This window comes from Xenopus laevis, chromosome 3L (assembly GCF_017654675.1).
Source record: "Xenopus laevis strain J_2021 chromosome 3L, Xenopus_laevis_v10.1, whole genome shotgun sequence".
NCBI lineage: Eukaryota > Metazoa > Chordata > Amphibia > Anura > Pipidae > Xenopus > Xenopus laevis.
The window spans coordinates 64,152,161-64,166,073 of record NC_054375.1 but is presented as its reverse complement, the minus strand read 5'-3'; the positions used below and the strand labels follow the sequence as shown (position 1 = coordinate 64,166,073).

General features: G+C 37.4%; 1 protein-coding gene across 4 annotated transcripts in view; it reads right to left on the bottom strand.

Moving 5' to 3' along the window:
* Positions 1–540: 540 nt before the first annotated feature.
* Positions 541–13,913, bottom strand: part of LOC108711074 (SLIT-ROBO Rho GTPase-activating protein 1) — a 106,531-nt gene continuing 93,158 nt past the window's right edge. For 2 of the 4 annotated variants that reach the window (XM_018252407.2, XM_018252409.2), the window contains exons 19-22: positions 8,098–8,278; positions 7,310–7,444; positions 6,066–6,429; positions 541–3,622 (exon numbers count right to left, since the gene is read on the bottom strand). In XM_018252407.2, the coding sequence (XP_018107896.1) occupies positions 3,242–3,622; positions 6,066–6,429; positions 7,310–7,444; positions 8,098–8,278 (1,061 nt within the window). In that variant the 3' untranslated portion in view covers positions 541–3,241. The remainder of the gene's footprint in view (positions 3,623–6,065; positions 6,430–7,309; positions 7,445–8,097; positions 8,279–13,913) is intronic. The other 2 variants (XM_018252408.2, XM_018252410.2) reach the window with 1 other exon arrangement.

Below are 13,913 nucleotides of genomic sequence, written 5' to 3'. Positions count from 1 at the left end.
GTGAGTATATGTTATCTACTCTTATTTCATTAACCCTTACCAATACATATTACACTATTGGGGCTCTTGGTGTTCTTTTTGTTTACAGGGTCAATATAACACTGTGGGGTCTACTGTATCATTCTACCTCCCCTACCCCTTGTCATAAGCTCTAGTGAAGTAGGAAGAGAATGGTTTGGGTGTTTGGTGTGGCTGAAGAGGTAAAGGCAGGGAAAGGAGGCCTGGACGTTATACTATTAGCCAGAAACACTCCCAAACAGTTTGCAAAGTGGTACATACTTACCCGTAAAACTTAAAGTTGTTATTGCTGCAGTTTTTGTCTAATATAAACCAATGTCACAGTGAAAAAGCGAACACTGAGTTCAGTGCTTTAAAATACAAATGTGTAGGATTTGTTATTCATTAAAGAGATTTGGTTTAAGAGTTTTGCGGTGAAAGACCGTGTCCATGTGGATTTAAGCACCAACATTGCAGTATTGCTAGAACAAAATGCCTGCTGCCCACACTAGCTAACACAAATCAGAGAAATCAGACAGGGGCTGGCATAACTATATCCTTTATTATAAAGAAGTACTACAGAGGAACAAACCTGGATGGATACTGAAGCCTGCAATGGTACATGCCAAAATGTACAGTACTTTACATAAAAGTGCATCATCACAACAGATTAACAATACATCTTTTTTTTTAGCTTTTCTTTTTAAACGTGTGTTTTTTATTATCTCTGAGAATGCAACTGAATGCGATGGAAATGTAAAACTCAGAAATTAAAAATCTGAAGTTCCTCTAAAAGATTAAAGGCACTTTCACATGTACATACTACAGATGTACACTGACACAAATAGTTAACAGTCAACAGAAAAGAACACTACAGTACTGCAGTTCATCAAGCGGACAGTAAAAGGCCAATACACTGTGCATGAGCTTCCTCATTCCTGGGAATTGTGAGAGCAAGTAGCACAGGATTGCCCAGCACCGGCCTGGGTTGCAAACATCTGCATCCCATCGCAGATATCCACCGGCAGTACTCTTCCTACCTAGAACCATCAAACTACACACAAAACTTGAAGCCCATTCAGCAGTTACACTTTTTCGAATATATTCTTGTGCTACACTAAATCTAATATAAGTATAATGCAATCCATAACAATAATTTAAATACACTAATTCCCAACTGTTTCTGAAGATGTATACACTATGACACGTCCGATCATAAGAAAGAACAGTACCAGGTTAGGCTTGCAATTGAATAACTTGACTGCAGGTCATTCCAGTTTGTTCCTACTTTGTTTTTACTGGGCTCAGCTTAAATGAAAGGCTCGAGGCTGCAGGGAAGAGGTATAGAACTAATATGTAAACCAGAGACAAATCAGACACGTGATCTGGTCACTTTATGCTGGGAGTCTCATTGATGTGATAGTTGAAGAGCCATGGGTTGACTATCGTAAATGGAGACACTAGGCTGGTTAATGTTCGTGGTGTTTCCATGTCATAGTCAGTATTACAGTAGGGCTGGTGAACTGCACAACTGTATTACAAACAACCAGCAGACTTTTATTTCTTTTTACTTGTCCTCTATTTAGATTTTTACAGCAAACTGCCCCCTGTAAATTTTTTTACACAAATGTGGTTTAAATCTAAGCTACACAGAACTGTTTGTGAACTGTACAGGATTCAGGTATTGGACTGTGTCCCAGAGAGGGCAAAACCTGCTTATTTGGGCCATGGCATCCTAATCATAAAACATAAAAACATTAAAATCCTCTTGCATATGCTTTAACTTGCAACATTTGAACCATTAAAATTGTGAAAATTAAAAATAATCGAGTGGTTCAGTGACTTGGTGTACGCAAAGTGTTTGTGTGTATATATATATATATATATATATATATATATATATATATATATATAAAGTACCCCGTGTAAAATATAAGAATAACAGGTCATGGAGCTCACAGATGACTTCTAATATCCTAATATTTTGCAACATGGGGTACTTTGTTTATAATAATACACAAGTTTCATGTTGTACATCTCAAAAACATGTATACAAGAAAGAAAGTCTTAAAAAGTCTTGTAAGACACAGTAACAAAAATTACATACATATGGTACCAATGTATGTTTCTCAGCCATCAAAACAATGCAAGGCCATTGAACCTTAAGGCATGTGCTACACAAATTACTAAAATGAATACTAGCATTTGTATTCTACACTGCTTGTTAATATGTGCCCTGACATATTTGGAGAAAGAATAAACCTTCGGTAAATCTGCTCTCTTAATTCAACTCGATATATAGTCAAAACAGATAAAATATATAATAAAACTGCAATATATATATATAAATATAACAATGGCAATACAGCCAGCCATGCTGGCAGGAGATTCACTTCTAATACTGTGACTGCATTATTTCGGCTCTCTAGTAGTGAGCAATCTCCAAAGGATGAGCAACTAGAAAATTATTTTCTGCTTTTGCCATCTTCAAGGCAAAGAACATGCTTAGGAAGTATTTGCTCTTCCCTGTACAGTGTGAATTTGTTCCTCTTTGTATAGCTATCAATATAAAAATACAGAGGTACCTTACATCCTATGCAAATTGTACATGCAGCATATACCTTATACACATGGACCTCATCCTAGTTGCAAGAAGCATCTTTTTCAGACAATGAGAAACATACACAGTTACATTATATTAGATAATGGATATCAACATCTTCATTACCCAATACAAAAGCTTGCAGCTTTCCTTATTTTCCCCAGATTCGGATTTGTTTGCAGTGAGCCGATGGCTACTTTGAAATGTATAGGCTGAGCAGTAAGGCCCCAGAGGAATGTTAAGAAGAGGTGTTACCAAACCACAATTAGCTTTTCAGGTTAACCCTCAAACCGGATAGACAGCTACAGATTCCATACTCACTATGAGTTGTAAAATAAAACCACATATCTATGTTTCAAACCTGTTGAAATATATGCATAAGCAATGGCAATCTTTGATATATTTTATAAGTGGGAAGCCATCTGTGATCTATCTTGCATTCTATACAAATTGTGCAGCATTAAATCTTCAAGTAATATCTATGTGTCTCTAAGCTTGTAAACCGCACATTTAAACAGTCCAGTTGGTTTCTAAATGCCCTAGTGTATTTACAGAGGTTTGACACTACTAACTATAAAAGCATGGCAACTCCAATTACTAACATGTTCCTCACTCCTTGATCCAAAGAATTGTAACATAAGGTCACATTGTGCAGGATTTGTCTGCGGGCCCTTGTGCAGTTTGAGATGGCCCTATTCCAGGGTTAGTCTTTGGAAGAACAATGGGTTTTGGCCTTAATGCAGGAGGTTTCAGCTGGACGCCCATCCTGGGTGTCACCATGGGCTTAAATGTACTCATTGGGTCACTAGAAGTACTGGTGCTGCGGCGGATTTGAGGCTCAGCATTCTTTAGTAGGATATTGTGTAGTGGGCTCAGGGATTCTGTGGACGATGCGGTGGAAGGACAGTTCTTCACTTGATCTAGTGTATCCAGCACAACGTCTGGAGCATGTTTGGCAGAACTTTGACGCTCAAGCTCTCGGAGGTCATTCAGGGCTGTGTTCATGGTCTCTTCAATATCCTGCTTAAGAACAAAGAACATAAACACTAGCCAACATGCCCTTGCAAAGAACATATACATAAAACAAAGGATAATTTATTCTTTCCAGGATACAGCATATTTATTGACGGAAGGATAATTACAGGGCTCATATATTATAAATCAGTCCAGCACACAATGCTTAAATGTGCACAGAAAAATGTTATACAGAACACGTTAAGGCTAATGTACACCCGATTCTGGCGTAAGTTCACCCATTGCACTATACACTGTGATTGAGTCACATTTGCCACCCTTCACAACATGGGTAAAAGCTGTAGCAAAATGTTTGCCATTCACTAACTGGTGCAGAATTGTATGGCTGCATTCATTAGCATAGTATCCAGTTTTGGGAGCACCAGCCCGGGCTCTGAGGTTAGTAATTATAAACACTGAAAGGTTCCTGACAAATTGGCACCCTCCAGTGATTAGAAGGAATTAGGAGGAAATATAAGACTTTATAAAACAGCTTGTTTTAGCAACCATGAAACCAAAGGCAAGACTGTAACTGCAGCGTTAATTGCAAATAAGTAAATGCAAGATTGGATTTTTATTCTACGTGTCTTTATTCCAGCGGGAATGACTTTGTCGACTTAGTAAAGTGATTAGAATTATTTGTTAATCATTTCAACTCCATTTCTTTTGAGTGCTTTTCTCTTTACAGATGATCCTAATACAATTTTATTATGGTGTGTTTTATGAACAAAGTCTGACTGGCTTGACTGTTTGATGGGTCACATTACAGTTAAATGCGTTTCTCCACATCATTCCTATGAGAGTAAGGCTTAAGGTGCTATAGTCACACTAGTTGTAATGTTTTGTGGTTAAGGTTCCTGCTTTGTGTTTCTCTAGCCCAAGTTTTTGAATGATGTGCAAGCTTGGTTTAGGGGTTACCTAGATATTGCCCTCCTGTGTACAGTGCTGCCAAATGTAGGCAGCTTTTAATTCAGAGAAAGGTAAAGGACTTTGCTCCACACTCTAAGACTACAGACAACAGATCTGATAGCAGGGGGCATGCAACCCGTGTCATCTGTAATCTAATTTATTCTTAAAATGTGAGCACAAAAACATATTCTTTGGGAAAAGTTCCAGACCTACAAATAAAATGCCAATTTTAACTGCGTCCTTGTATTTATGGTACTGTGTTACAACCTGTTTTTGGGCATAAGCTGTACAGACAAGAGAGAGTCTGACTCTTTAAACTCAAAGTGATAATTAACTTGAAGTGAAGCCATGCAGGGTATTTAACAAATATAACACCACTGTTGTACATACTATATGTGTTTAAAACACACCAATAGAAATAGTGAAGTTGTTTTATTCTTTTGATTTTCTCTCTCGGTTTATTTTGCATACACTTCTATGTGCATGCTGGGTAAAACTGCTGAAAAAATCTCATGCTAACATTAGAGTTTGGACAGCAGTTACAAGGGTTAAAAGGGCAGCATAATGAGCTGATGTATCCAATATAGTATGTAGTACAGTAAAAGTATCACTTATGAAAGTTTCTGGAGATTTACAACTTTTTGTAGGGTACTGCACGACGTGATCCAGTCTTCCCCAAAAAATTACTTGTCAATAAATGAGAAAGCTTACATAAATTATATGGATTTATTAATCTATATGAAATGTGTGATTCAGTGGTTGCTTCTGGATTGAGGTCAACTTCTTGTGTCCTTCTGAAAACCATGTAAATCCTATGCCCCAGGCACCAAACTAGAGGGCAGGCACTCCCCATGTGCAGAAACATTTGGTGTACAGAGTAGGGATGCACCGAATCCAGGATTCGGCTTTTTTCAGTATGATTCGGCCGAATCCTTCTACCAGGCCGAACCCTAATTTGCATATGCAAATTAGGGGCGGGGAGGGAAATCACGTGACTTTTTGTCAGAAAACAAGCAAGTAAAACATTTTCCCCCTTCCCACCCCTAATTTGCATATGCAAATTAGGGTTTGGATTCGGTTCGGTATTCGGCCGAATCTTTCACGAAGGATTCGGGGGTTTGGCTGAATCCAAAATAGTGGATTCCGTGCATCCCTAGTACAGAGCAATATAAAATTGGTAAAGCTGTATAATTCTAGATAACAATATCAAATATAGCTTTTGCATAAGATGCCTATTTTTACATTAAAATGTTCCATCAAAAGATAAATTATAGGACAGATGACAGACAGATAATGTATATAAGACAGGTACTTACATAATTTCATGCTAAAAACCTAATCTATGTTTTGTTGCCAAACCTAAAATGCACAGCAATGTACAAGACAATAATAAATTATAGAGGAAGTTGTACAGTACACAAGAATGCCATTTGTTGGACTGGAAACACAGACAACATTCACAGATTTTGGAAGCATGATGTCCAGCATTAGAGCATGAGTGCTGAAATACTTTGGATCATGATTAATAATTCCCTCTACATACCTGAGCAATAGTTTCTGGGTCAAGAGGTTTGTGATCATTAAAACTTGTATATTGCCCTGATGATGTGGATCTTCTTATTGGTGGGCTATCTATCTTTTTTAAAGAATCATGTCTACTGATGTTGGTCAGGCTGCCGTGACCGGGTTTGCGTCGACGTTCTGGACTGTCAGTGTTTAAGTTGCGATTCTGCAAAAGAGCGCGTGGGCTGCAATGACTTGACAGGTTCATATTGGATGTTCCAATTTCCATTGAAGTGTGATTGCTGACCGATTTGCCAGACTGGGTAGGGTGCACAGGACAGTGGCTGTCACTTGTCCTGCCCGAACGACGAGAAGAAGGAGGAGGTTCAACTCTTCGCCTTTGCCTTTAATAGAGAGAACAACATAAAGTACTATTAAGAAGGTGCATGCATATTTATGTAAATAGCATATACACTTCAGTAGAAGTAGATCCAGTCTTGAAATACAAATTGAGTTTTGGCAGTTCAACATAGTTAGGATCTCCATATCTACATAGGCTTTGTCACTATAGTTATGTGCTTGCAGAGTATCAGATAGCTAAAAAAACAGGGTCAGGAGATGTGAGGATCCTACATAACTATATCCTGTGATTTAATTTATAAATTGTAACGCATTAGCCTATGAACAAAACAATACTCTATAATAAGGCAAAGATAGACAGTTTTCAAGTGGCTCCACAGATGTACGAGCTTTACGTTGTTATTTACATTATTATGTACAGTGCAGGGTGTGCACTGGTTCATTATTTATATTTTTCCACTTGGAAACATGATCAGATTTGGCTTTCAGTACCAGCTTTGTGCCCTTTAAAGCGTATGTCTCTTCTGACTTAATGCAATAACACTATGAATTTGCATTGCTACCTTTACAGGGTAACTTTGGTAATACCAAAGAGCAATGTCAGATCAGGGGTTGTACAGGGCAATGTGGCTAGCATTACTAAAACTGTCATCTCTCACACATGCTGCACTTCTCAGTAACCACAGTGCAAAGTTTTCACCAATAATGCATTGAGGGCATTGGTCATGTTGTATCCCCTTATTATCAGCATTATTACCAGTACAAAAGAAAAACATCTGCTGGCTAATATTTGCCAGTAATTCAGCAGTTATTTCTTATTTTTAAGGCATGATAAATCCAGGGAACTGAAAACTTTTACTCAGGCCCATCATGTCCTATTCCTTTTTATAGCTGGCTTTACACAGGCATAGAAGCCAGACTTACCGGGCTAAATAGAAATCAGGGTGACGGTCAGATGGAGAGGTCAGATCTTTTGATGATGACTTATCTTCTGTTACAGGTTCACTGCTTGCCTCGCTGTCTGCTTTCTGACTCAGTGTATCTGAGAATGTATCATCCCTTACAAAAAGAAGCAGAGGCAGAAAAACTTAAGAATCCACTAGGTGAAAATATATTTAAATAAGAGAGAAATAACATTCATAAACCACATTCCTCAGCTATGTAAACAAGAACTAGCAAATGGCTAAAGAGAAATGTCTGCATTTGGACTGTGGCACTCTATATAATGCATGTTTTGGACAAAGCCCCACTTGTCAGGTTTCCAATAAAAGCAATGGAAGACAGAAGAGGTTGTTTTACCAATGCAGAAAATGCCCTGGGTGCTATAAGCCTAAGTGAGGTACATTGATTTTATACACATACATAAATGGATGTTCTGCAGCAAGTCACTACCCCTGTGTCTGTCCTAGATGCACATGTTAATCAAGGGGGGGCCATGTATTTCTTATTAGCTGCTTGAAGGTTTATTAAGTTGTTTTATACATAATGTGTATCTTATAAAATAAAGTGATAGTGAATTGTATTAACTATAACAGAGACTCTAACCCTAACGAAAATGATGCTTTCTGAACAATGCTTACTAGATATTTAAATTTTCCCAAATAATTTAATAAATTAGACCGTACACAATATTTGTAGACATGTATCTGTACTACAAAAACATTACACATAAAGTAACATACAGTGCAGCTTCCTCTGCTAATGTGACATACATGTCTTGCACCACAATGTACTGGTGGGGTACCAAGCCATCGATCCCATTGTGCCTTCCTTCCCACCAGTCTTCGGATGCACGATGATACAAGAGAAGTGAAGCCCCTTTTTTAAACGACAGCTCTCTGGCAGATCTTCCAATGTAGTCAAACTTAGCAATGGCTTCAATCGGCTCACATTCTGCAAAGAACAAAGGCAGCAAAATTCAGGGAGAAAAAATGGATGGAAATTCTAACGTGTTACATGTTGCAAGAAGAGCTTTAACAATATGCCTCAGCACACAGATTAAATATGTTCCTAGCTCCTGAACCACATCATCTGTTATCACGTATAAGCTGTGAACATGCGAGAGCTCAGTATATATGATATGGAAGTCAATACCACAAAAAGACAAACTGGAAAAATCTCTAAGATAGGAGACAGATTTGCCAACGTCTGTAATATATTTCCTGCTAACATCAATATTTGGTTAAATCAAAAATACAGACTTCCCTAAACAGATTGAATTTCTCCTCAGTTCTGTACATTCTGGAAACACTATACACTTGGCAGGAAGAACCTCTATAAACTGTGCATTTGCTTTTACAGAAGGCAACAGTTAGTTTATTAAAGGGGTCCTCCACCCAGAAACAATGATATGAAACAACTTACAAATATATATTTAAAAAATTAAGTTAATAGTGCATGTTTGTCTGTTTACATTCTCAGCATTGCTGGTTCTGATTCCAGAAAAATAAAGCAGAATCCAGCTGATTTAAATAATTTTAAAACCTTTTAAAACCACTTATATTTTGTAAATAGTGTGTGTTGAAAAGTTCATTAAAATTCCATTTGCTTTCAATATATAAAACTATAAATCAGGGGAAAAGGAGTGTACCCTGATGGGATTTTTAAACCTGCCTGACATCTACCCTATTTTCGGCTAGATATTGGTTGGGTAGACCCGTAGGAGGCTCATACATGCTGACTCAATCTGTCTGCCGCTTTTATTGACCCATGTATGGCCACCATTAGATGAATGAATAATCACAACTGGGAGATGACTGATACCTCTTGTAATATAAGCTCTTTAATTTTGGCCATTTTTACTAACAGGTTACAAGGTCAAGAAAACAAAGGTGAGAACCGTCAATGTTTGGTACAGAGACTAAACAGCCCAAGCTCATAGCAAGCACAATATGAGTGTCTGACACAAGCAGACAGAATTAGCTCATCCAGATGGTTTCATTGGCAGGCTTCCTGCTTCTTGTTTAGGCTTAAATGCTTATATGAATCATTACATAAACACTGGTAAACACATACACTTGCTTGTGACTGTGCTATTAGATATTAAGGGCTGCCCTTACAGCCAATCAAGGCAGTAGTGTTACTGTGGAACTTGCTTTCAAATACAGGGTACAAGTCTGAGCTTATCCTGAATATGAGAACGCTCTGATGAACCACATGTTGGACTTTGCATTTTATGGCATGCTATGCTTTCTGTGCTTTTCACATAGTTAAATAAGCTAAGGGTCAACAGAACACTTTATAAAGACAGATAGGGGCTCATTTATTTACACTGCACAAATCTGTCCATGGGTAGTAACCCACAGCAACCAATCAGTGATTGGCTTTTTCCAGCCAGCTTTCAGAACAATGCATGCAACAATTTGATTTACTGATAGGCATCACCGGGAATCTTGTACCTTACCTGACACTAAAGGGTCAATTGATTGCTGTTTTTATTTCCCTTGCTGCTTATCTTGCTCTGACCTGTACTGCTCGTTAATTCCTAATTTAACAAATTAATTTCTAGGATAGAACAAATGGTTCAGTGTAGTCAAACACAGTCGTAAGAATTGACACAGCTTTCAGCTTTAATAAATGTGCCACTTAGTTAAAATGTCGGGGAAAATGTTAGACTCTAGGAAAATATAGCACTGCTCAGAAGTTTTCTGGATTCCCCAGTTGTATCTGCCCATAAACTCTCACAAAAGAGAATGGGATGATTTGCAAATCATTTAAACCCTATATTTAAATTACAAATAGTACAAAGAAAACATGTTGCCTTTACAAAAAATAAAACGCTATGGTGGTGGGTACAACCAGGCAGAATAAAACAAAATCAATTGGCTTAGGTGCTCTCTAACCTGCATCTCAAACACATGGAAAATGTACAACAAAAATGCCTTTGTGTATGGGCCCATACAAATCTATGCCAACTTCAACCCTTGTATGACCACTTTAAATTGTGTGGGTTACCTTAAATGATATGCTGGCTCTGCTAAAGGCTCATCATAGTAATGTACTAACATGTTGCTGGCCTTATTTGCTAAGCTGATTTTTTTAATGTTTGAGATCAAGTTTTTCCCCCCCCCACAACTTGACTTTTTTTACAGTGAAAAACTACAATCGAAATTAAAAAACTTAAATGTAAAAAATCTGCAGCTAATACATGCCATATGTATTTTTAAAATTCAAACTATTTTTAAATTCCAATTTTTGGACAAAAACATTCAAGATTCATTCAAAAAGTATCAATTTTGGTGTGATCAAGTTTTTCCCCCACAAGTCCAGACATCAAGTCCATGGGTTCTTTACAGGATATTTGGCTGCTTTTAGGTTTTATATGGTAAAGGCCCCAGTCATGTACTAATGGCAAAAGGAGAGGCCTATAAGTTTAACTGTAGCAATGGCAGTGATCAGCATGGTTAAGAAACAACAAACAAACAGTTCAGTAAGAAGAAAAAAATAACTCTCTCTTTAAGCAAGGGATTCTGTTTGATTCTGTTTCAGTTTGTCTGATTTTCTATGAAGTTATTCTCACGTGGTGCATTAGGAAAAGAGGCCATGTAAAGACCTTACCAACTGGTCATAATCCCAGGGGAAGGATGCTACACAGCCTATGCGAAAAGGAGGTCAATAGAAAGCATGAATGTTTCTGTTCATATAATATTATATATCGAGATTAAAGGGAATGCCACACTACACTGTGAAACTGCAAATGAAACTGAAATGGGCTTTGCCAATGACAATACTGAATAATGCAAAGGTCAAATGCAAGCCATGAAGGTGAAGTAGAAAATGCACAAGAAAAGGCCTACAATGCAAAACTAGCCGTGCATAGTCCACATGTTATGAGTCTAGTAAGCCCTTTGTTGCTTAAAACATGTTGTACAAATAAATACTCCTGAGCAGCAAGTTCTGCGTTACAGCCTCCCCTTCTTGAACCTTTTTGGTCATACGTCTGTGCTCAGGTTGATTTACAAGAATCTGGCTTCTACTTTGTTCCTGGCCTTTGGTCATTACTGCTATGGGATCCGTTACCCATTATCCAGCATTACGGAAAGGCCGTTTCCCACAGACTCCATTTTATCCAAATAATCTAAATTTTTAAAAATGATTACCTTTTTCTCTGTAATAATAAAACAGTGCCTTGTACTTGATCCCAACTAAGATATAATTAATTGGAAGCAAAACCAGCCTATTGGGTTTATTTAATGTTTACAGGATTTTCTAGTAGACAAAGTATACAGATCCAATTTATGGAAAGATCAATTATTCCAGAAAACCCGAGGTCCCAAGCATTCTGGATAACGGGTCCCATACCCATATTCATATTAAAATTCAAAAGCAGGACATATATTAAAATTCAAAAGCAGGACATAGATACATAAGAGCATTTATTTTTCTTCATTCAAATAGGCATTTCATTAACTGAAAATTTCCAGGAACATAAAAGCCACGTACCGTTTTCAATGGATTTGTTTCATTTCAAAGGCAAAGTTCAATTTGTAAATTTGTTGATTAATGCACATTATTTTTCAAAAATGCAAGTGTTTATTGATTTATTTTGCCCTGTGAGTCTGTACTCAGGGGAGCAGACATCAATTTTAAATGCAGAAAATATTGATCAAGGCCTATTTTTTCTGCATTTACCTTTGGTATTCACTCCCATAGGAACAGTCCCAAAGGGCAGAACAAAAACAATCAACACTTAAATGTTCATGTTGTAGAATGCATAAATGTTAAAATACACATGCAGTTAAATCATGTACCATCTGAATATATAGGTTTATTTGGGCTTAACCCATAACGTACAAAGGGTGCATAAAGGAAAATGTTCACCTAAGATCACTAAGCAATTCTAAAAGAAAAGCATTTTCCAAACAATGTGCTACTTCATATCACATCACACTGCCTGTCAGCCATGTTATATTTAGTGATGGAGCGAATTTGCGCCGTTTTTTAGCGAAACTGCACCGGTGTCACGTTTTTTGACGCTGACGCCCGTTCTTAACGCCGGCGTCCATTTTTTGGATGCCGCCGACAATTTTTTTTTTGACTCCGGCAAACTTTCGCCAGCAAATTTTCACGCCCGTTTTGCGAATTTATTTGCCGCAAATAAATTCGCCCATCACTAGTTATATTACACTTATTCTATAGATTTTGTTCATATCGGGGGTTCATAAAAATCAGGCCCACATGCTTATAAAGCATCTCTACAAAATGCCATTCCAGTTTATGTTATAAAGTACATTTAAATATAAACTTGCACCAAAAATCTGGTTGACCTTGCTTTATTGCATTAGGTGCAAAGTATAATGCTCCATTAGGGGGAAAAAATGGTGTGTGAATTCTGTATATTGCATTTGCATATAAATGTGCCCTTTTGTGTGTGTTCAGCTATGCTTGGGGAGCAAGATCATACAAAATAGAAGCAAACAACTTGAGAAAGTGTCACTTAGGTATGTGCATAAGGTATGGGATCAGTTATCCACAAACCTATTCTTTAGAAAGCTCCAAGTTACAGGAAGGCTATCTTCCATAGTCTCTATTTCAATAAAATAATTCAGATTTTTAAAAGGATTTCCCTTTTCTCTGTAATAATAAAACAACACCATGTACTTGACCCAAACTAAAATCTAATTATTCCTTATTGGAGGCAAAACGATATACTATTGAGTTTAATTAATGGCTATATGATATTTTAGTAGACTTAAGGTATGGAGATTTAAATGACAGAAATACCCCCCCCCCCCATGTGGAAAACCCCAGGCCTTGAACATTCCGGATAGCAGTTCCCATGCCTGTAGTATAATATTTATTTGCAAGAAAAAGGCTTTTACTCAACTGCTTAGTGATGCCTGGGAAAGTAAAATAAGATGGCAGTGCGACACTGCTCTTTTTTCAATGGGCTGTGTGTTCCTTAAAGCCAGGAGGAGAAAAAAAAATAGAATCCACTGGGGTGATTTTGCCTTTCCTGTTAACAGTTATTGACCAATGGTTGATCACTACTGCAGAGCCGTACCAAATTTTTTGTAGCTATAAATGTAATTGTGACCTTGTTTAATGTGCCTAAAAATTTTAAATAAAAAAAAAAAATCAGGTACGGAAGGAATATTCTTTTCATTTCTAATGAACAAAAAGCTCAAAATAGACTAAGCTTTAATAGAATCTATTAAATTGTTCTGCTGCTATCCCCAGAGGAGAGTTTGACTGCACTGTTCCAGATTTAATTGATATTTAATAGCAGGAATTATAGAAAATGTCAGTTACTGTGTGTTTCCATGTGTAAGGAGTGAGGACTCCTCAGAGAGCAGTTTGCAAGTGCTTGATCATGGTTATGTGGGAAAATGTGAGCTGCACCCACCCACTTCTCTTTGCTCTGCAGGTATCAGTTATCCATGTGTACATTTTTGCTGCCCAGCAGAGGTGATCATTTTTGTGCAGGTTTCATACCAAGTTGGTTGACTTCACTATCAGTTCACCAGAGTTTATCGATAGCCTGAATACTGCCTAAATTAAGGGTACTGTTATCAGAATAAAAAATATG